This window comes from Dipodomys merriami, unplaced genomic scaffold (assembly GCF_024711535.1).
Source record: "Dipodomys merriami isolate MVZ:Mamm:240054 unplaced genomic scaffold, mDipMer1.0.p SCAF_261, whole genome shotgun sequence".
Taxonomy (NCBI): Eukaryota; Metazoa; Chordata; class Mammalia; order Rodentia; family Heteromyidae; genus Dipodomys; species Dipodomys merriami.
The window spans coordinates 1,214,424-1,237,990 of NW_027204060.1; the positions used below are offsets into that span (position 1 = coordinate 1,214,424).

The 23,567-nt window shown below is 46.0% G+C and overlaps 1 protein-coding gene across 1 annotated transcript in view; it reads left to right on the forward strand.

Annotated features, from left to right (window-relative positions):
* LOC138837092 (neprilysin) overlaps positions 1 to 23,567 on the forward strand; it is a 69,566-nt gene that overhangs the window by 22,998 nt on the left and 23,001 nt on the right. The window contains exons 4-16 of the mRNA XM_070035881.1: positions 1,670 to 1,831; positions 2,709 to 2,789; positions 2,878 to 2,973; positions 3,094 to 3,212; positions 3,766 to 3,831; positions 10,510 to 10,644; positions 12,753 to 12,854; positions 14,260 to 14,396; positions 14,505 to 14,598; positions 15,682 to 15,810; positions 16,753 to 16,851; positions 20,597 to 20,677; positions 22,423 to 22,526. Coding sequence (XP_069891982.1) covers positions 1,670 to 1,831; positions 2,709 to 2,789; positions 2,878 to 2,973; positions 3,094 to 3,212; positions 3,766 to 3,831; positions 10,510 to 10,644; positions 12,753 to 12,854; positions 14,260 to 14,396; positions 14,505 to 14,598; positions 15,682 to 15,810; positions 16,753 to 16,851; positions 20,597 to 20,677; positions 22,423 to 22,526 — 1,405 coding nt within the window. The remainder of the gene's footprint in view (positions 1 to 1,669; positions 1,832 to 2,708; positions 2,790 to 2,877; positions 2,974 to 3,093; positions 3,213 to 3,765; positions 3,832 to 10,509; positions 10,645 to 12,752; positions 12,855 to 14,259; positions 14,397 to 14,504; positions 14,599 to 15,681; positions 15,811 to 16,752; positions 16,852 to 20,596; positions 20,678 to 22,422; positions 22,527 to 23,567) is intronic.

Genomic DNA, 23,567 nt, shown 5'->3' on the forward strand with positions numbered 1-23,567 from the left:
CCTGCACTGCTCTGTGGAGTGACTTGATAAGTAGGCCACGCTTCCCCAAATCGGGGAGTGTGTCCTGCCCAGACCACCGTGGCCTTTCAGCATTACGCCTGGATTTCCTTTTTGTGCCGATACTAGGGTCTGATGCTCTCCCTTAGCTTTTTGTCACTCTAGGCAAGGCGCTCTACCATTTGAGCCACACCTCTACTTCCAGCTTTTGGCTGGTTAATTGAAGATGAGAATGCCAGGACTAAGGACAGAAGTGCTGTGATACAGTAATCACTCCCCCTGCTAGGAACAGCTATGACAGAGAGGGTGCAGGGAGGAAGGGAAGGCCAGTATTGAAGTCAGGTTAAAGGGTTTGTGATTCCACCCGGAAAAAGACAAGACAGACATTTCTGCGCAAGCTTTTGAGCAGCGCAGTCTTCGGAGCTTTCGTCTGTGAAAACCGAGCCGAGCACACGAAAGGAGCAGGCAGTACTGGTTGCATGACTTTTAATCAGCAGCAATGACCATATGGGTTCACACTGACTGTGGAAGGCATCACAGAAAAGAGTGTAAGAAATTACCAACACGCCGAGGAGAGAGGAAGGAGGACTTCCAGGCTGGGAGGCTGTCGGCCATGGCCCTCACAGCAAAGTACAATAGAAGTTGAGAGAGGCATGGCCTGGAGTCGGCACCAAGGGACCAGAGCCTCAGTGATGGACACACAGACGTCCAGAGGTGGGCGGAGGTGGACGGACATGGGAACTGGGCCTCTGCTGCCAACTCAAGAAACCCACGCAGCCCGGCGCCTCGGTGGCATTTTTACTGAATTGATTGACTCAGAGAGTGAAGTTCTTCCAGAAGCTCACCTGAGAACTGCTGCTCTTTCCTCCTGGAGGCTGGCCGAAGTGCTCTCATGTTTTCACTGTAAAACTGCGTGGCTTGTCTCAGAGTGGCAAGGAGAATGGAAACACAGACCCTTCCCTCCCTCCTGCCGTGTCCTCTGGGTACAAGCAGATTATGTCTTACACACCTTTTATCAACTGCAGCACCTAGAAGAGTCAGTAAATTCTCAGTGTTGGTTGATTTGAATTTCCATCACAGTCTCCAAGATAAAAGAGGGGACATAAGAAAAATGAATACACTTACAGCCAGTCTAATAATGACATAGATACTCTGCATAGAGAAATGCAAATTGGGTACCAATTTGAATTGCAAACATGTCGTACCCAAGAACCAAGGAGGGATAACTGGCTTCAGATCTATCAAACTGATAACATCCTCTAACAGGACTCCCAGAGACTCCCAGAGTTGCAGAAATGGCAACTGAGTTACCAGAGGGGAGAGTATGAGAGAACCAGGGCAAGGCAAAGAGTCTGCGCTCTTTTTCCTTTGGAGATAGTGACTAACCAGAAACCCAATTATTCAGGAGGAATGGGTAGGAGACTTCTTGGGGTGAGGAGAGACTGGGGAGAGGATGGGAGGACTCAAGAGACCATGCAAGAATAAAATGACCCAACTAGAGTAAAAGCAGAACAGGGACTGCACACAGATGTGATTCATCGCGGCCGCAGAATTGCCATGGCCGTAGGCAAGGAGAAGGCCCATCGGTCCCCTTGGTGTGACCATCAGCAGATCTTGCTTTGTCTTCAGAGGCCTGCCTGCATCTCACCCCATTCTTTCTCTGGTCTCACAGCTGCCCGGCTGATCCAGAACATGGACTCCAGTGCTGAGCCCTGCACGGACTTTTTCAAGTACGCCTGTGGCGGCTGGCTGAAGCGCAACGTCATCCCGGAGACCAGCTCCCGGTACAGCAACTTCGACATCCTCAGAGACGAGCTCGAGGTCGTGCTCAAGGGTGAGTGCAGACGACCTCCCGCCTCACCCGCCTCACCCGCCTCCTGCTCGTACAAAGCAGTGGCTGCTGGTGGTACAGAGGGCCAGGCAAAAGATTCACGGTGCTGGAACGGCTGGTGTCGGTAGACTTGGCCTCTCCTGTCATTCCTGCCTGTGCTTGTGGGTACACAACTGATAAACATGTCCTGCCTGTGCTTGTGGGTATACACAGACAAAGGCCTTCCAGCTCCAGAGATGATACACGTATGCCATTTTAGAGGGAACAATGAATAACCGTCCGTGCCCCTTCCGTCCCTGTGAGACATGATTAAGGTTGATCTTCTCTCAGAAGCTTAGGGGAGGTCTGAACTCCAATCTCCATCCTCTGTTCCATTCTCCTCTAGAAGTTGCTTCAAAGGGAGAAAAATCTTTTAGCTCCTTTAACATCTAACCATGTAGAACCATCCATTTAATCATTCTGACCATGAAGGCTGCAGCTACACAAAGACAATTCTATTCCCGCCCTTCAGAGGGATATCTCTATTCAATTCCAACTTCCTCTGTGTCACTTACTTTTCCAATCTCAGCTTCAAGCGAAGTAACTCTCGCCTAGGACGAAGCACTGCGTGGCAGCCTGCAGGCCTCCAGATAATCTCGTGGAAAGTCAGCAGTCCTCGAGATAATCTCATGGAAAGGACTCGCATCTGAATTGGCTTGTGAAAACTGTCTTCTAGTTGCGGGCTGGGAATGTGGATCAGAAAATGAGTTTGGCTTTTCCCTTTGGGGTTGGGAACTTGGAAGAAGAAATGCAAGGCCTTGGTTCTGGTTTTACCGAACTTAGGCCGGAAGCCATGGCGGCTGCGAATGAGCAGATGTTCTGATGCGTTTTCCTCCTTCAGACGTCCTCCAGGACTCCAAGCCAGAAGACATAGTGGCCGTGCAGAAAGCAAAAACCTTGTACAGGTCTTGCATCAATGAGTGTAAGTGCTCCTTATGTTCATTTCGATAGGAATGGGGCCAAAATACACATGAGCATCAACTTGCATTTCTTTTGATTGTTTCCTGAAGCTGCCATCGACAGCCGGGGTGGACAGCCTCTGCTCAGACTGCTGCCGGAGATACACGGGTGGCCCGCGGCCACCGAAAACTGGGACCAGACCTATGGTAAGGCAGCTCCCTGCTGTCTATTTTTAAAGCACATGGATATCCGGGTGGCGTCCGTGATCGCCCTATCAGTCATGAACCCCGACTTCTAAAGACCTGTGTCCACTCTCATTGCTTTAGGGAGTTCTTGGACAGCTGAGAAAGCTATTGCACAACTGAATTCCAAATATGGAAAGAAGGTCCTTATCAATTTCTTTGTTGGCACCGATGACAAGAACTCTAACCAGCACATCATTCACGTAAGTCTGTGCCGCACAGCTCGGGGGACTTCACAGCGCGACCTGACTTCCAGGCACCCTGTGGCAATCCACACTTAGAAGCAAGGCCTGTTTTCATGTCAGTCACACGAACAACCAATAAATTCTGTGCTGGAGGATTGCTATAGATTCCTAGAATGTTCACCCTCACTAGTGAGTTCTAGAGCTCCCACAGGGCTTTGTACCAGCCCTTGCTCACGCGCCCGCACCAGGGGAAGAATATGACAGGCTCCCCAGGGGTGAGGTAGGGCCCCAGGTAAGAGTGGGACAGAAGAGAAGGCAGCCAGGTGAGGCCAGGTCCTGGGCCACTGCTCTGCAGAGCCTCACCATCTGTTTGTTGTTTCCTTCGGCTTCCCTGGAGCCTGTGGGTGGCAGAGCCACCTCCAGGTCAGGTTCCGCTCAGGCCTCATGTTAAAGCGGCAGCCACTGGCCTATCTATCTCTAGCACAGGCGCAGATGGGCATCTGCTTTGCTCCAGCTATTTCTATACCTACAGAATGTTTTATTTTTTTTTTTGTATGTTTTTTTCTTCTAGTTTGACCAGCCTCGACTCGGCCTCCCTTCCCGAGACTACTATGAATGCACTGGAATTTATAAGGAGGTATGTTCTGAAAGGGGGGAAATAAATCACTCTCAGTCACAACTACAGAACCATCTGTTGCAAAAACCTGTAATTAATGAAGGTGACTAGAGCCAAGTTTGAACATCCTTCCCACATTCTCAATTCATGACAGACACCTGAAATCACACAGAATAATGAGCCATCTTTCATACAATTAGTCAAAAAGACCAAATGAAGGTTAAAAAACAAAAAGCTTAACATTCCTTACCGGCATCCTGATTTTAGTACTGAAAATCACGCGAGTCTGACTTTTTGCAAAGTCACTTTTACAAGTTTTAATTCACTGGTAACTTGCAGCATTTGGAAAGTGATCAGGTTGTTTGGAGCATGGTGTGGTGTCACTGAGGACAGCGGTCAGTTGACTAGTCCCATGAAAGGCATTCTTCTAGAACCTTCTGAGGCCTGTGCAAGCAGGGCATCCCTCCTCTGGTTCTCATACTGGCCCACCCACCGTGGGCTGATAGAAGGGACAGCTCAGGCGAACCAGGACAGCTGTGCGTGGTTAGATGGGAGGGGCGGCGGGAGCCTACAGATGTTTTCCTCACCATTATTTGGTAGTTGACCTTCGATGACCCTAGGCCTCACGGAGTATGCCCTGACTGAAGTCACTTACTGGTTGCAGTCCTTAGCAAAGGATGCTTTTGCCTCACACTTACTTTGCCTAATTACTAAGGTCAATCACATGGAATAAGCTGTATTTTGGAGTTGATACCCAACGCTGAAAGGAAGGGAAACCTTGAGGTGTCGTATCAAAGGCCGAGCCCAGATCATCACACAGGTGCACGCTCTCTCCCGGGAGCTGTGTGTGCACTGGCTCCGGCCCTGGCCCGCAGCCAGCTGCTTCCTGTTTCAGAGTTAAAAGATACCCAGGAGGTCAGCTCATTAAATCATGCTATCGTCCTGTGAGCAGGGTGTGTTTCATGTTTAGGATTGTACCTTCATGCATATACCGATTTGTTCCCAGTTCTAACGTATGTAGATATTCCACACTTTCCAAGGTCTTTCTGAAGTCACTCACTATGGTGATGCTTCTTTTTCGTTCTTCATTTGTCCAGCAGGTGGGAGGTAACAGTGTGTTGGTGCATTCATACTTGGGTATGTGGCACTCTGGGTCTTGAATCTGGCATAGGGTGTTTTTCTTGACTTAGGGGGTTTGTATGAAGTTCTGATTTGTTGGTATCTTAGATTAGGAGGATGTCACTTGATTATACAGCCCCCCTGGGGGGCGTCTGTGGACCAGGGGCCCCAAGTGTCCGAGGGTAGTAGGGTGTAGATGTGCAGACCCCCAGCCTGGTGACTGGGGCTGTGTGGACCAGGGCCCGGTTCCTAACCAAAGAAAGACGTTGTTGTATGAGGGCACAGCCCGGTGCCCACAGCGCATGTCAGGACTAGAATACTCGTGAGTAAACCGCTGGGCTAGAGAAGCCGTTCCGGACAGGAACCCATGCTTGCATCCAGGCTGGCGAGAAGGAAGAGAAAGGGATGATTCGTCCAGGGCTCTTCCAAACTCTTTGAGTTCAGAGGGGGGAGGGGAGGGGTTTCTTAGGGAAGACGAAAGAACTTAGAATGTGGCCACATGAACAAAAGCCAAAAAGAGATTACTCAAGTCTGTGTGTCTGAATCAGAGGGAAAGCACACAGGACCCCCAAGCCCTGTCTGACGGGAGAAGAGCTCAAGGGTGCTGGGAGCCGAGACTGACCCTCCGAGGTGCGAGTACAGCCGAGGACCAGGCTCTCTGAGGTGGTGGGAGAGAAACGAACCCCGAGGAAACAAGCCCCCCCCAGCTCCCATGGAACCCACATGCTAAAGGAGAAGGCAGACAACAAAGGAACCCGTAAAGACACCAAGGATAAACAAACGATAAATCAAGATAGTGCTACAAATACCAATGTAGGAGAAGAGTGGCAGGCAGGGCGGATCGTTTGAGAATGATTGAAATGGGCTTTCTTGGCCATCTTAAAATTTTTGTTAGCATCCACACTTGTACAAGGGATTTGTCCTGCCACATCCATGAGTGCATACCACACTCCCTCACCGCTCCAAACATCCTAGCAGGCCTTGTCCATCCCTTTGTACATGCATACATGAGGCCTGTGGATCCCTTCACATGTGTACATGAGGCTCATGGGACGAGACCTTTGCATATGTGAACATGAGGTCAGTGTGTGCGAGGTGGTGGTGGTAGGCTGTGCAGGGTGGTGTGGTGTGTGTATGTGTGCACACACACACATGCATGCACAAATGTGTGTGTGCAGGGTGGTGGGCTGTGCAGGGTGGTGTGGTATATGTGTGTGTGCAGAGTGATGGGCTGTGCAGGGTGGTGGTGGGCTGTGCAGGGTGGTGTGCACATGCGTGTGTGTGTGTATGTGCATGTGTGTTCAGAGTGGTGGGCATGTATGTGTGTAGGGTGGTGGTGGTGGGTGTGTGCAGGGTGGTGGGTATGTACAGGATGGTGGGCGTGTGTATATGCACACTTGCATGTGTGTGCGTGTGTGTGTGTAGGGTGGTGGGCTGTGCAGGGTAGTGGGTATGTGTGTGTGTGTGTCTGTGCAGCTTGGTGGTGGTCAGCACTGGTTTCCTCTCTCAGGGATGACTGGTTTGGTGTCTCCTGTAGAGGACAGTGCTCACCTCATCCCTCCTCTCTGGGCACCACCTGATACATGCTGGAGTTTCACCCCTCCCAGATCTCTGCATTTAATACAGTATAAAGGGCGGTTTGACCTGGGAACCTGGGAATAGGACAAGGGGCATATTCTGGAGGTGGCCGGGCTGTCAGGAGTCCTCTGTCTGCTTCCCGAGCCCGGCCGATGACCCATGCGTGCCTGCTCCTCTGCACTGGACGGGAAGCCCCTCTGGACACAGCTCCGGCCCGGAGCCCTGCTCGGGCTTGTGCTGTCCCTCCCCTGCGTCCCAGAAGGGTGGTGTGCTCTGGGTTTCTGCAGACCCTCGGTGGCAGATCCTCGGTGGCAGCATATGCCGGCTGGGGCACACCCAAGCCTTTGTAAGAGGAACCCCATCTTTTCTGGCAGGGGTCCTGTGCATCCCCCAGCCTACCACGTATGTAACACTTAATTTCCCCCACCTCCGTAGCCGAGGGTCAGGCCACTGTACACTTCCCAGTGCCTCCCTGCCCGCACTGCCCAGGGGTCTTGCTCACTGCCTAAACAAACCCTCTGGAGGGGAGCCCCAGCCTGTGGGCCGCCCCCCCCAGAGGACCAGCATCGGGCAGTGTGGACAGTGGCACTTCTTCCCTGGCTTTGCTGCCACTGCAGCCTGGAGGAGGGCAGGATTAAAATGGCTTCTCCCACCTCACTGAACCCCAGCTTTTCCCAGGCAAGGGGGCCCCACTGTTAAAGAACTAGCATGTGAATGTTATTGTCTAGTGCTGCTACTGAGAAGGCAGTGCTGGCCAGGATAACTTGCCACGTGCCAGTCTCTAGGACATGTGTGGCCTAAATCTGCACCCCATGGCTGGTTTATGGACTTCATCCTACTGTTTAAAACCAGTCGTCCCCTTGAAATGGCTCTTGTCAGTGCCAGGGTTTAATGGTTGCTCCTGGCACGGAAGACTGTGGAGGGATTTTCTTGGACCCTTCTTCACTTGGAGGATCGCTGACGGACTCTTCAAAGAGGCTGGCTTAAAGTGCTGGAGTGTGGCTCAGCAACTAGCACTTGCCCAGCATGCGCAAGGTCCTGGGGTCAGTACTTCACACTGCTAATAATACTAATACCAATGCTAATCTCTTTAAAGGCATGAGGAATGGCTCAAGTGGTGGCAGAGCGCTTGATTCCCAAAGAAAAAGAAATAGAAGTAGTTGACTCAATGAATGTCAAAAACAACAGGCAGCTCTAGTCCTCATCCCTAAAACAACCTGAAACTTTATAGTAGAGTCATATCTTATCAAAGGACTGTAGCTGTAGCAGCCAGCTTGGGCTCTCACAAGGCCTGCATCATTTGGAAGCCAGGAAAGTTGATCAAGCTCCTAACACAGATTTCAAAACGCCCATGGCAGGAGGTTTCCAGGCTGAGTTAACCCACTGGGCTCCTGGGGAATGGGGTCCAAGCCCCATCTACCCCACCCAGTGTCCCTGTTGCTGCCCCCCAAAGCTGAGGACACTGTATGGAAGCAGGGCTGGTTTACAGAGCCAGCGCTCATGGAGAAGCCCCATCTGTCTTCTCACCTCATTAACAACAAAGCATCTCTCAGAGCAAGGAAAAGTCTCAGTAGGGTGATACTGGAAAAATTCAAATGACCATTGCCTTCCTCATAGTAATTCCCTGCAGAAGGGAGATGGGTTTATATGCTGTGAGTGCGGATAATGCGGCACTGGCTTCCAGAGAGGGACTCCATGCAGCCTGAATGCAGACCTGCTTGTTTATTTCAAAGTGAAACAAGAATTCTGATTAGCTTTTAATAGGAAAGGAATGGAGTTGGCAAGAATGTAGAGAAATATGAAAGTGTGTGTGTGTGTGTATTCATTTCTGTTACCTTAGTGACTCGTTTTTTATGCAGATTCACAGCTGAAAGCTGTTTGTTCTCCTGAGAGAAGCAAGTGCCTGAAGAGAGACATTTGCTCCGGGGGGGGGGGGGGGAACAGTGGGGAGGGGAGGGAAGAGGAAGAGGAGGAGAAAAGGAAGAGGAAGAGGAAGGGAGAAGGGGAAGGAAAGAGAGGAAGAGGAGGGGAAGAGGGGAGAAGAGAAAAGAAGGTAGAGGAGAAGGAAAGGACGGGAAAGAGGAAAGGAAGTAGAGGAGGAGAGAGCCGCTAGGGAGCTGGGCAGGAGAGCACAGCATAGCAGAGCTTCCAGGGGAGAGGGACGTCCTCAGAAGCTGTTCATGCAAAGGTCACGAATAGCAAATTGAAAAAAAACTTGTCCAATCTGCTTGGTCCTTGCTTGGTATCATATTTTCATTTCACCGTTAGGCTTGGACCACTGTGAATAATGCGTCTCTTTGCACTCACAGTGAAGACACAAGTGTCCCTTGCTTGTAAACCATTAGTAGGGATAGAACACATTCTTGAGCGCTTGGGTATTTTCTAGCACACACTGGGCCCTTCGCGCTCGTCTCTGCCCCGGAATCTAGTCTTGGAAGCACAGACGGCCCGCCTCCCCTCCCACTGTGGGACCGTTTTGTTTTCCTGATAACTGTTGCCTACTTGGCCAGCTGGTGCTAAGAACCTAAATTTGGGGTACATTTTAAGTGAGATGAGATTGTACTTTAATTGCTGATGGGAAATCATGGCTAAGAAGCAGCAGGGAGCTTTGATTTCCTGGAGTTGAACTGAATATGAGTAAGGTATTCACATTGTCTATAAGAGGTCGATGACAATACAACTCACTTATAGCTTACTTCTACAAATCAAAATGTACTTGAAGATAAAATATCAAGGAATTGAGAGCTGGCATCTAATGGCATCTTACAGTGAAACCCCTCAGCACTGAGAGTCTTGTGGAATAAGCTAAACACACTCAGGAACTCCTGAGAGCAGTCATAAAAAATTACTGTTTGATCTGACAACAAGGACAGAGAGATTTCCTGATCATATTATTTCAGTATGCAGCTATGTTCTCCTCAAACATGAAAACATTCATGGTAGATATGAACAAAGAAAATCTGAGAACAGGTTTGGTTAAGGAATTTACTGTCATGTAAGAAAAAAACAGTAAGATATAATATTTCTCATGAAGGATTTTCAGTTTCTTTGTTTTGTGGTTGTCGTTGTTTTTGCTGGTCCTGGGGCTTGAACTCAGGGCCTGGGCGCTGTCCCTGCACCTCTTTGTGCTCAAGGCTAGCACTCTACCACTTTGAGCCACAGAGCCACTTGCAGTTGTTGAGTGGTTAATTGGAAAGAAAGAGTCTCACCCGGACTTTTCTGCCCCGGGTAGCATTGAACTGTGATCCTCAGATCTCAGCCTCATGAGTAGCTAGAATTACAGGCGTGAGTCATCAGTGCACAGCTATTGCAATGTCATTCTTTTTTTTTTTTTTTTTGTCAGTCGTGGGGCCTGAACTCTGGGCCTGGGCGCTGTCCCTCAGCTCTTCAGCTCAAGGCAAGCACTCTACCACTTGAGCCACAGTGCCACTTCCAGTTTTCTGGTGGTTTATTGGAGATAAGAGTTTCATGGACTTTCCTCCTCAGTCTGGCTTTGAACCATCATCCTCAGATCTCAGCCTCCTGAGTAGCTAGGATTACAGGCGTGAGCTACCAGCACACCCAGCTTGCAATTTCATTCTTATCAAGGCAAAATGACTAGATTGAAAATTGCATGAGTTCCACATTCAGTGGTTATAAAGTATTTATTAAACTTTTGTTTATTTGGCTGTCCTGGTATTAGAACTCAGGGCTTTGTACTTGATAGGCGGGTACGAGACCACTGAGCCACAGCTGTAAACTCTTAATTAAAGGACAGCTTTATCTTCTAAGACACTGTGCAGGTCATTTCTTTCAGTACATTGGGAAGGTTTCTGTTTCACTGTGCTTCACCAACTGTGAAAAATGAATCCTTTACAGCACTTTGGCTCTGTAGTGACTGAGCTGTGTTGCGTCAGATTCACTTGTGATTCATTTTCAGTGACGGAAAGAATCATGGCAACTTAGAGTAGCGTGCTGGGCATTTAGAAAGTTCTCCAACATTTTATCATTTATTTCTTGCAGGCCTGTACAGCCTATGTGGATTTCATGATTTCTGTGGCCAAACTGATTCGTCAGGAGCAAGGATTGCCTGTTGATGAGAACCAGCTTGCTCTGGAGATGAATAAAGTTATGGAACTGGAAAAAGAAATCGCCAACGTAAAGCACATTTTCTTTTCTGATATGCTAACTAATGTCAATCTCTGTACCCTTCCCCCCTCTCCTGCTCTAAGGACACAAGTGTAACTCCAACCACGTGATAAAAATTCATTCTTCAGGAATGGATCACTGACTCCAAAAGAGTCTTTGAAACTGCAGAGTTTTATAGCAAACTGGGTGACCCACTAACTCTGACAAATATTAAACTAGATATACTCAAATGCCAGTAATAAGTGGATCACACCAACAACACTACCATTACGTTTAAGTGTTGGGTGCCTTTGACAGGAAAGTTGGTAAATAGCTGGTATCTAGGTCGATGGTATTTGTAGTGAAATTTCAGTGTTTGGGGGCATTACACGGAGTGAAACAAACCAAGGTGCGCAGGTTTTGCACACAAACAGCTTCTGCTGTAGTAAAGAGTTTGACTTTATTTTGTAGTTCTAGAATTAAAAATGATCACAGGGATCAGTGTCTGTAACCCCTGATGAAGTGCTAGTCCCAAACATGGCCAGAGGCCAGAGCAGATTTCCAGACTGCTAACTTAAGAGAAGGGCAGGGGCGCCAGCCTCAAGTCCCAGGGGATAAGGTGCATGCAAGTCTCTGTGTCCCCGTGAACCTGGGAGGCTGAGCTGGCACTTTGTGCTCTGATGGTCCTTGGGTATTGCTCTGTCGTCAGAACCCAGTCAACTTTGACTCTGGTGTCTGGGTTCACTGAACCCAGACTCAGAGTCAGCTCAGCCCCTCAGCCCTCAGAACCCCTCACCTCTGCCAGGCGGCCTCATAAGAATCTTAAAGAAAGAAGGTCTTAGAGGACATTGTAGCTTTCCTGGGCTGCATGGAACTAAGTGTTCAGGCCTAGCTGGGCTGCTTAGAGCTACAGCTAGACTGATGGGTTGGTGGGTAGTAGTCTGATGGGTTGGTGAATGGTAATCTGATGCATTGGTAGATGGTAGTCTGATGAGTTGGTGGATGATAGACTGATGGGTTGGTAGATGGTAGTCTGATGGATTGGTGGATGGTAGTCTGATATGTTGGTTAATAGTGATCTGATGAGTTAGTGGATGGTGGTCTGATGGGTTGGTGGATGGTAGTCTGATGGGTTGGTGGGTGGTACTCTGAAGGGTTGGCAGATGCGGCCTGATAGGTTCCATGTGCCTCTGTGGGCCCAGTTCTGCTAGTGGATAATCCCGCCCCAGGATCATGCCACTCCTGCTGTCTGAGTTCTCCCTTGAACCAGCCTTGGCCCTGTAGAGACAGCTGTATCACTCGGAGTTATCTGTGTTTCACTGTCACCTTTCTTGCCTCTGAGTAGGGCAAGGGGTCTCAGCCCCTTGGGTACACTACCTGTGTTCCTCTGACAGTAGGCAGCAGCCCGCAGCAGTAGTGATTATTTTCACAAACATTAGTTGCCTTTTGAGAACATTTCAGCCATTATCACCAAGTAATAATTACCCTTGCCTTGTCTCTCCTCACTTAAATTCATTTTTACTCATTTAGGCCACTAACTGGAGGGCTGCTAATATAATGTCTTATTTTTCAGATTTAATGAATAAAATAAGATTGGCTGCTGTTAAGCGTAGAGCAGCGCTGTGGTTGAACAGAAGGGCGAGGGCAGGAAATTAGGGATCTGCTCAGAAACCTCACATCCTGACTTTTCTGTTGTTTGCCATAAATTGTGAGATAAACTCTTTTTTCTTGGCTGGACTTTGAGACATTGAAAGGGGCAGAGGGCTTGAGATTGGAGTCTTTGATAGGTAAGTTGGAGAGGACGATATCCAGGAAAGTTATTCTGTGACGCAGGACAGGATAGAGTTCCCCTCAGCTCTGGTCCATGAACACAGCTTATATGGCTTGGTAATTTATCAAAGTATACAAAAAGTTTTTGAAGAATTTTGCAGTCAACACCATAGCCGCATGTTGATAATTGTTACCGAATTCATAAAATCTTGAATTTCACTTTTCTTTCCAATATGACCAAATAAATCACAAATCAAGTGTAATATAGACCACAGTGAACTTATCTTATGCCTTTTCTTTCCTTGTGTATAGTTATATTTTTCTAAGGAGTTCCTTTCATTCTAATCATGAAAAATTATTATCTATAGGCTACAACTAAACCTGAAGATCGAAATGACCCAATGCTCCTTTACAACAAAATGACGGTGGCCCAGCTCCACAGGAACTTTTCACTAGAAATCAATGGCAAGGTGAGACAGAGTTTCCATTGGCCCTCTTACTGTGCTGTGCCCTAAAATTAAAATATTGTTTTTTTAATTCATTGGTTTATTTGTTGAAATGAATTAAAATTCAAAATTGCTTCAGATAACACTAGCCTTTGATAAGATCTTTTACAAAAAGGACCATTTGAAATCATTTTATGTACAGTTAGAATAAATTTAAAATTTAAAAATCAAGGAGGGTATGCAATAATCTTAGAAACTATAGCAGAGCAGAGACTGGAAGAGGGGGAAGTCTTTGAGACTATTATATAGTCTCTGGGCTGTCAAACAATAAAACACTGAATTTCTTCTTTAGTCCTAAAGCAGAGTAATTTATTCACAGAACTGTCAATGGTTTCAAGGCCATCTCTAGAGGAGTTCTGAACAAGAATAGAGAAGTAGAATACAGAAGGAAGAAGACAGTCTGTCTCGTAGATTCTATTTATAAGTAGGACTTGATTTCTTTTCACTTAGCTAGTTTCGAACAATCTCATTTTGGGGTTGTATGTCTACACTCCGGTTCTTGTTGAGGCACAGTGATGGAAGATATACACAAAAAAACTATCCATCTTTAGCCCTAATTCTTGTTAACAAGGATTATATGTATAATAAATGTGTCCAAACCGCCAAAGGAAATCAAATATTTAGCACCTAAGAGTCTATGATATGCACTCCATTTGTGGAGTAAGAGACAAGAGTCTATCTTCTAGAAACTCTGAACTTAGCTTCTGAAAAATAAAACTTGGGTAACGTCTAACATTAGCAGTTCGAAGTGTATTTTTTGATCTGGCTTCACCCCAGCTATATTACCGTGTATGAATCCATTGCTCATTAATATCCATTTTTATTTAATTTTTTACACATTTCTGATTTTTATTCAACATTTAAAATGTTCTCAGGTATTCTTTTCACTGGCAGCTCAGTGGAAAATGTGCCAAAGCAAACAGTCATTCCACAATCACAGAAGTACACTCTTAAAAGACATTTGAGCTCATTTTTATTTTTGCATAAGCCCCAAAAGCTATATTCTGAAAGCTAAGTTTCCTTTTTATTTTTTTTTATATTGAGTAAAGAAGATGACAATGGACCTAATTTCTAGTTATATGTATGTTCTCTTCTCGAGGCTTACAGCTCTGTTGTTTCTCTTAAGTGGTTGGTTTAATTATGCTATCTGAATAATCATGTTGCACAACTAATTTTTATTCAACAGCTGACTGAAACAATTGAGGAGACCTCCCAAACACATAAACTGACTATTACGATAATCACTTAGCTGTGCAACCAACACCCTTCCATGTCTGCCCTTCGTAAACGTCATTGAATGTTGGAACCAAGAAGAGAAGTCTGTAATTACTGAGTGTTTTGTGCCTTCTCTTGTTCTGTTTCTTTCCAGTCATTCAGCTGGTCAAATTTCACAAATGAAATCATGTCAACTGTGAATGTCACCATCCCCAGTGAGGAAGAAGTGGTTGTTTATGCTCCAGAATATTTAACCAAACTTAAGCCCATTCTTACCAAATATTCCACCAGGTAGGTGTGTGGGAGTGCCCCAAGCCCCAACTCTGCCTTTCCCATCCCTCTTTAGAAGCCCTGCAGCCTCATGCTTTCTGTTGCTGGGTGGTGGGTTTTTTTATACAGAGATCTTCAAAATTTAATGGCCTGGAGGTTCATAATGGATCTTGTAAGCAGCCTCAGCAGAACCTACAAGGAGTCCAGAAATGCTTTCCGCAAGGTGAAAAAACAATCTCTCTTTTCTTAAGATTTAAAGCGTAGGGTCGACCCACGGTCAGGGAAGTTTGCCATGTTCACTGCTAGATCGGGGCGAGCTTTGCCCACACACACAGAAAATGCCAAGTGCCGCTTGCTTTGCACGTGTCTAGAGTGTGCTGCCCAGGTGGGGAGGGGTAGGGCTCATGGGCTGTGCCATCCTGGAGTGATTTTCCATGGCTGCCCAATCTCCTAGTCCTCTACAGAGAGACTGGGCTGTGTGAGAAGCTGGAGGTGAACACCGGATCGATTGGTTGCTGTTGCTGTTGTTGTGCAAAAAGCATTGCAGGGTATCTGTCTCAATGAACTTGACTTTCAAGTGCCCTCAGCACACTGGACAAAGACACAGATAGACTACACTGACTTGGAAATCCACTGACAACACGATTACCCCAAGAAACAGCCTGAAAGTCTCGCTGTGGGCTGTGCCTACCCCGTGTAAAGAATTGCTTGGGTCCTGTTGAAGGGGGCCAGGAGGGGAAACGCTAGCCTACATTGATGTCTTGGTGTCCTGGAAAGAAAAAAAAAGCTGAAAATTCCAGTTTCCCCCTCTTAAAAAGAAAACAGAGCCACATGTTTTTAATTAAAGAATACAAAAAGGGCATTGTGCTAAACTTGCTTTACCAAGGTTAATCCTCTGATACATAAATTTATCCACAGAAAGTTTTTCTAAAGTACCTCGGGTTCAGCTAAAACATTTTTTTTTAAAAAAAAGCAGGAAAGTGTTTTCTTCTGTAGAATATTTTCCCTTCTGAACATGTTCATGTGACGAATGGCAATGTTTTTATTTACTTTCACAAGGCTTTCTGGAAGGATATGAACTTAACATGGCCAAAAGTTTTCCTGGGGCCTGCCACATCATTTGCAGACCATTTTTAAGTGACGGTCTGGCGGGTTATGTTGTATCATAGGTCAGGAACATATGATGTGTGAAGAGGAGCAGTGGGGCCTATACCCCAGAGTGGATACGAGAAAGCCAGAGCTGGACGGTGGGGAAGGTGCGGGCCATGTTCCCCGTCCCACCATGCCTCGCTCTTCTCCTTCACAGGCTCTGTACGGCACCACCTCGGAAACGGCGACCTGGCGGCGTTGTGCAAACTACGTCAATGGAAACATGGAGACCGCCGTGGGGAGGCTGTACGTGGAGGCTGCATTTGCGGGGGACAGCAAGCACGTGGTACTGTCCCGGGCCCTGGGAGGCGAGCGTGTGGTGGGGACAAATAGCATGCAGAGGTGGCCTAGGCCTGGGAGGAGGACAGCAAACACAGTGATGGCCTAGGCCTGGAGGGGGACAGCAAGCGTGCGTGGACGTGGCCTGGCTCCTCTCCCAGTGACCTCACAGTGCCCTGCACTGCCCTGTGTGCAGGCTGTGTTGCTGGTCACAATTGTCCATAGCTCAGCTCAAACCTCATTAGCTGGCAGAGAGCCCAGCCTCCTCCAAGCAAATCTCCCTCCCCAAGGACCGGGTTGCTTCTGATAGTGTTGAATTCAAAGCCCCCTGTCCACTCTCCAGACACAGCGCACTAGGACCTGCAAACACGGTGCTCCCCCGGCCCCAGCACGGATAAACCCACACTGCCAAACTGACACAAATGACCGTTCTATTACCTGCTAACTCCCTGGGGGGTTACTGGAAGGATGAGAAATGCTCCATTTTTTACTGTTCCTGAAAAGAAGACAATGAATTTAACAGTATAGTGAAAGGATGTATTGAGAATCTGCTTCATGCTTAATTAAACCTCTAATGGTTTAAGTATTAATCAGCTAGCATTTTGATAGTTCTTTGCAAGGAGAGTGGGAGCCATTACATTCTGTACCAACTAATGGCGATTCTGAACCAGTGGTGATTCTTCCAAATTAATGTGTGTATTATGAACAATTTAATCAGGAATCTGGAATTGGACTAGGAACAGACAGGAATATAGGTATATATAGTAATAACACTTTAAAATATAATGAGCCCATATGTTCATTTGTTTGGTCATAATTTTTCTCTAGATTTACACTTGTTAACATGTTACTGTTCCTACAAAGACAGCATGCTGCTCTATTTTTACAACTTTGAGGCATAAAGAATTGTGTTAGGGATTATCTTTGGCTTCTGTTCTCTTTGTTTGAGGTTGAAGATCTGATTGCTCAGATCCGAGAAGTTTTTATTCAGACATTGGATGACCTCACATGGATGGATGCAGAAACCAAGAAGAAAGCTGAAGAGAAGGTAAAAACCAGGAGGGCTACACATAAAATTTTCTTTATAGGAAGAAATTAACTATCAGATACCTAAGAAAAATTATAACCAAATATGGCATGAAAAGTTCCAAGCTCCTTCAAAATGTAATGTTTCCAGTTTCATGGATAAAGATTTTTTAGTAAGATTTTTTTATGTCAGCAACCAACAACACAATCCATATTTAGTTTAAAACTTTAAAAATGCAACCATTTAAAAAATTATTATAAAAGTGATGTACAGAGGAGTTACAGTTATATAAGTAAGGTAATGAGTACATTTCTTGTCTAACAGTGTTATCCCTCTCTTGTTTCCCCCCTCCCTGCCCCTCCCCTTTACCCCTCCCCCCCCCCCCCCCGCTTTCGCTCCCCCTCCTAACTCCTCTCCTCCCAAAGTTTTATGGTTCATTTCCAACTAGTATCACTGTTGGCCTTGGTTTCCCCTTTGTCCTTTGTCCCTCCATTTCTGTGATTCCTCTTCTCATCCCCAAATCAGATAAACTTATATGCAAAATAAAAGAGTACAGGAATCAAAAACAGTGACAGGAGGGTTTAAATCAAAAGGGAGGAAAGGAAAGAAAAATAAATAACTACATACAGTGTGCAACAACAACAAAGAAACCTTTTGTTTCCATATTTTGTTGTTCATTTTGATTAGCATCATTTTATATGGTCATATACACCTAGCTTGCTAGCTATTGTGATCCTCAGCTAGGACTATCCTAGACATTACTAATTATTACAAATGAGGGAAACCATGGGACCTATATTTCTTTGGGTTTGGCTACTTCACTTAATATGATTTTTTTCAAGTCTTTCCATTTCCTTACGAATGGGGTGATGTCATTCTTTCTGATGGAAGCATAGAATTCCATTGTGTATATATACTACATTTTCTTGATCTACTCATCCACTAAGGGGAATCTGAGTTGATTCCACGTCTTGGGTATGGTAAACAATGCTGCAGTGAACATGGTTGTTCTGGTGACTTCAGTGTGGCCAGGTTTATGGTCATCTGGCTAAATGCCCAGGCCTGGGATTGTTGGGTCATAGAGAAGCTCTCTGTTTAGTCTTTGAGGAACCTCCATACTGCTTTCCAGAGTGTTGAACAAGTTTATATTCCCACCAACAGTGTAATAGCATTCCCTTTTGCCCACATCCCCATTGTTATTATTAAATGTTTTCTTTATAATGGCCTTTCTAGCTGGGGTGAGGAAAAATCCCAGTATTGTTTTGATTTGCATTTCTTTTATGGCCAGATATGTTGAGCATTTCTTCATGTGTCTATCAGCCATTCTTAGTTCCTCTTCAGAGAAGTCTCTCTTTAAATCTTTAGCCCACTTATTAATGAGATGATTATTTCTTTGAGGATTTGCTTTGAAAGATTTAATTTTTTGAGTTCTAAGTATATTTTAGTTATGAAGTTCTTGTCTGTTGTAAAGCTAGCGAAGATCTTCTCCCAATCTGTAGGGTTTCTATTTATCCTGCTAACTATGTCCTTTGCCATGCAGAAGCTCTGCAGTTTAATGCAATCTCATTTATCTGAAGACTTTGGAAAATAAGAGGAAATCCTGTATGAACAAATAGGGATTTGTGAATTTATAGATAATATATTATTGGTTCATATGTTTTTCCTTCTATAAAATATAAAATAAAAGATCTCAACCTATCACTCTAAATTTGCCCTTCATTTGTAATGTAAAATTCCATTTAAACACTTAAAATAGCCCCTATTTAGCTTTATGGTACAGCTTAGAGAGAAAAAAAAATATTACATTGCTATTTAAGTGTAACATAGTATATTATTTTTTGTGTTAGAAAACTTGAGTAAGAGATGTTGAAGAAATATTTTTATCATTACTCCTAACTACCCTCTAGGAGCAATTTTAAATGAGACTTTCAGTACCAGTATCCTGCATAGAAATGAGTGCAAAGATTCCTCAGGAAATCTTAAATTTACTGTGTTCGTTGGTTTTTATGACAACATGAGCACCAGGAGGAAGGAGTCCGTGAGGCTGGAAGGGAGCGTTCCCCTCCCTGACCCACCTCTGTTAGGGTGGCAGAAAGAACAGACCCCTCTGAACTGGCATAGGAGCCTAGAGTAAACCATTGTACTGAGTCTGCTCCAGTTCTCTTTTAGAATTAAGTCACACAGAACTACTCGAGTTTGTGGCTCTTGACCTAGAAAATAGGTTGAGTTGGGCCTAGAAGCAGGGCCTCCGGAGTCATCTTTATCTGTGCGGTTCCTTCGCTGCTCAGACGGGATTGGTCTGTCCATGTCTCACCTGGCCATGGCGTGGTCCTGTTTGACGTGACCAGCTGGCTTGTTCTGATCAGCATTCCCAAAGTGCCATCACCAAACACCAGCCCTGCGGGCCACTCCACATTGGGGTCAAGAGTTTAGGAAAGCGTCCCAGCCCCACCCAATCCCAGAATACACCCATTCGTGCGTGAATTTATTTCATGCCAACCATCTCTCTTTAGAGAATCTTTACCAGGTCAAAAGTTGCTCCTAGCCTCACAGGTAGGCAGGCTCCTCGGTGGCTGTGCGAGACATGTTTAGTACGTGTTGAACACAGGGTGAACACAACAGCAAAGCAGTTCTCTTCAACACTTACAATAATCTAAGACTCACCTTAAAATCTACTTGATTTCAAGTCTAAGAAATGCTGACGCAAACCTACGTACTATTTTTCCATAGCATTTGCCCAAAGTATTTGGCTGTAAATGTTGCACAAAGTACCTTTTCTGTAGAATTTATATCTCTGAGAGCACACCAAGGAATTTTTTTTTCTGTTTAGGAATAAAGTACCGTGGAGAGGGACCTGATTTGTAATGCATGGGAACTGAGAGGAAAATAGACTTGACCTAAGTGAATCCAATGACATTGACTTTCTGGACCCCAGGGGGATGCGTAAGCCCAAGCTCACAGGACAGTTCTGTAGCCAAATCACATCACTTGTTGACAAACCAAGTAACTCAGAGATTCAGGCTTCCTTCTCCATGAAAAGCTTAAGCTAATTAGATTAATTAAGAATAATAGGATATGATATAATCAAAAGTCGCTGGTGACAAAAGCAAGTGAGAAATTAAAAAAGCAATAGACAAGCAATGATAATAAAATAATTAAGTCAAATAAGTAATTTTAAAATAATTAAAAAAATAGAAGTTTGAGTAAAAGATAAATACAAACTGGGATAACAAGGAAAATGCAGTTTTCTGCTTGTTTAATTAATGTTATTTGTTTAACTTGAGAAGATGGCTCCACTGAGTTCTGGGAACAAAGGAAGACAGAAGAACTCAAGGAATCAATATTCAGAAAGAGCATTAGCAGGAGAGCCCCTATCTGTTTCCACAACCAAATCAATGAAGTGGAAAGATAATTATAGCTTGTGAGAATGGAAGCTCTAAATATTACCCCTTCTATAAAATAACACGAGAAAGTTCATAACAACACAATGCATTTGAAGCAATGACCCACGTCCGTTTTTATTTTGGCTTTCTCGGTAAAACCACAGCCTGTGAGAACTGGTATTGGAAACCACATTCCAGACCTGGCTTTTGTTGACTTATTTTTTTAACCAAGACAAAACAACCCCAAAGGACTCTGGCAGAGCGGCGTCCAGCATTCTCAGTTCGCAGCGTGGATCCACAGTTCCTTGGCTGCTAGGGGCAAATTCTGTTTGTATTTGGAAGTTATACAATCATCCTCACTTTGAATATTTTAATTTTCCTAGGCTCTAGCAATTAAGGAAAGGATCGGCTATCCCGATGACATTATTTCAAATGACAACAAGCTGAACAATGAGTACTTAGAGGTGAGTGCTAGACTAAGGCTGAGGCTGGGGTCAGTGTCAGCTCTGGCTCGGAGTCGCTGGAGCTCTTGAGCCTAGGCCCAGCTCCACAGCGCCTCTTGCAGAAGCCCTGGAAGGCCAGTGCCGTGCTGTGGCCAGTCTAGCCTTCTGTCTCATTGGCCTGTCTTGTACTGGGGTTTTGCTACGGTTTTCTATATGTTTTCTTTTTAAGAAGGGTGACCTGGCGTCTTTTAAGGAGCCTAGGGGGCTGGGATGGAGTGGTGAATGTCAGGCCGGCGGGGCAGGCCCCAGCTCAGGTTTCCCCTTTCTCATGACCCCCACCCTAACCCTGGTGGAGGGAGGGGACCCCTAAGTCCTGCTTGCTCTACGAAGCAACAGGTAGTCTGTACATGTGAGAACTGGGAGCTAGATTATTCTGCCATGGGTCAGTAACAATGACAAGAGAAAACTCAGCCATTAGAGAGAATGATAGTGCACCATTTGCCAGGAAATGGAAAGACCTAGAAGAATTTCTGTCAGGGGAAGTAAGTCAGACCTAGAAAGACAAAGGTGGCACATTTTCCTGGAGTGTGGAAGCTAGTGTGAGCCCATAAACTTACAAGCAAAGGTGTTGGGTGGCGTCCAAGTGCATACAAGTAGATTAATTGAGATATGGTAGGTTGAAGGCAGAACTCAAATCCTGTCATTCTTCAGAAAGGCAGACGTGAAGTTCAACAACATAAAACACCAAGAAGGGAGTGTTTGGAAGGGGAGAGGTAGGCTAAGAAGGGAGGGGAGAATGAATGGAGAGCAGACGCAGAGGAGAATTCCATGAATATCCTGCAAAACTAAGAGGAGTTAGGGAAGGAGTAGATTGGGAGGTTCCACTGAAAATGTTGAAATGGGTGGGTGGCGTGGATCAAGATGCATTTCCATAAACGGCCTTGTTAAGTGACAACCCCTTTGCACAACTACTTAAAGACTACAGTTTTCAGCAAGCCACCACAGTACTGATTTCAGAGTCAGCTGAGAGCGACGTGACTTACCTGTGGCCACCACAACCGACACCCTGGTTTTGCCCCCATGGCCCTCCCAGAGGCCTGGGGTAACCGTGCCGAGAGGCTAGCTGTGAGGAGGTCTGCAGGGCCACAAGCGCCCGCCTACCGTCCGTATGCAGGCAGTTCCACTGGCATGCTCACCTGTGTCAGCTGCGTAGTTTGCGAGTCTCAGGGGCATGGAGAGACGCTGGTTCAAATCCCAGCTCCACTCCTCAGGCAGGGACAAGTGACTATGTCGTCTGTGCCTCCACTTCTTCAGCTTTAAAGTGCTGACCACAGATCCCAGTTTATAGTTCCATCATGAGGATGAAGAGAGTCTAATGTGTCCTTGGAGTTCCACACGGCAGCCAGTGCCCCGTTTCCTTGTCTGTGTGTGGAGGTGATCACTGTATACCCAGCACTGCTGGCTCGGTCACTTCTTAATTAGTGACTATTAACTAGAGTAGAGATGGAGACCGTCTGGCAGTTAGATGTTGTATAGAATCCTGGAATGCAGAACAAGGCTGGAGAGGGGTTTAAGTGGCAGAGTGTAAGTCCTGACTTCAACCCTCAGTACTTGAAAAACACGTAGACAGATACAGATGCCATGCCTACACATGTGGATGGATGGATTTCTGATTAACTGATGGAATTTAAGGAGATGTGTTTTCTACTAGAAAGTTTGTGAGCCTTAGCTTTACTATTTCTCCCCAAATCTTTTCTCTTCTATAGCTGAACTATCAAGAAGATGAATACTTTGAGAACATAATTCAGAATTTGAGATTCAGCCAAAGTAAACAACTGAAGAAGCTCAGAGAGAAAGTGGACAAGGACGAGTGAGTACACTCTATGGTTTTCTACCCTGATCGGAGCTGAGGCTGAGCAGCCAGGCCGACGGCTGGGCGGGGTGCTGAGCCCACTCACAAGGGGCCTTGCACGCCTGGCTCTGTGTCAGGCTCTTAGGAAAGTTAAAAAGCACAATATCCTCTTTCCATTTAGAACTTCTAGGAACAATCATTATATCATACTGAAAATAGGCTCAAGAATTTGGCCAATTTAAGGCTTTCTCAAACTTCCTACATTTCTTTATCCATGTCCTAGACTGGACTAAATTCTCGTGGATACCTTAGCGTCCCAGCCTGCTCGTAGGCCTCCAGCTATCTAGAATGTCCCTCTGCTGGCAGCGCCCCCCTTGCTCCAGCAGAGGAGTGGCCCCGGTCCTGTCTCCTCCTTCGCTGCGTCTCAGGCCCCTCTCCTCTCTGCGGGCGCCTGGCAGGAAAGCAGGGCTGGCTCTCAAGGCCTTCTGGTGACACAGGTGCTTGGGATTCACTCTTGGTTTCTTGTTGGGTCACATGGACGCCTCTCCCCCGTCTGTTAGCATGAGTGTTGTTACTAGAGCCTCTGAGCTCCCAGGGAACAAGGCTATTTCTTTCACCATAAAATGCAGCACACAAAACACTCTCCATTTATGAGTGAGCAAGTGAAAACTACACACGTGAACTGGATGTTAGCTAAACAATAATGCCAAAGCGATGCGGGGTTCATCCATGCACTCCTTCATTGTTCACATCCATTTACTTGGTTGATTTATTTGAGAATGCAGACTAAGTGCAGGCACCAGTGGACCCTAGGAAAATAGAAAGGTGAACAAGGAGACAAGATGTGATGCCGTAAACTCTACCACAAGGAGGGGAACGTGCCAGGGAGGAGCCAGGTGTCCCACAGAGTGGACGCTGGGCATGGGTGGGACGCTTCATTCCTCACATAGCTTCTGAACTCTTGCCGCACCGAGGAGCCTGAACGATAGTTAAGTCCTACTGACCACCAAGCTTATCATTATGAGCAAGCACAGTTTCATCTGGTGCTAAAAAGGAAGC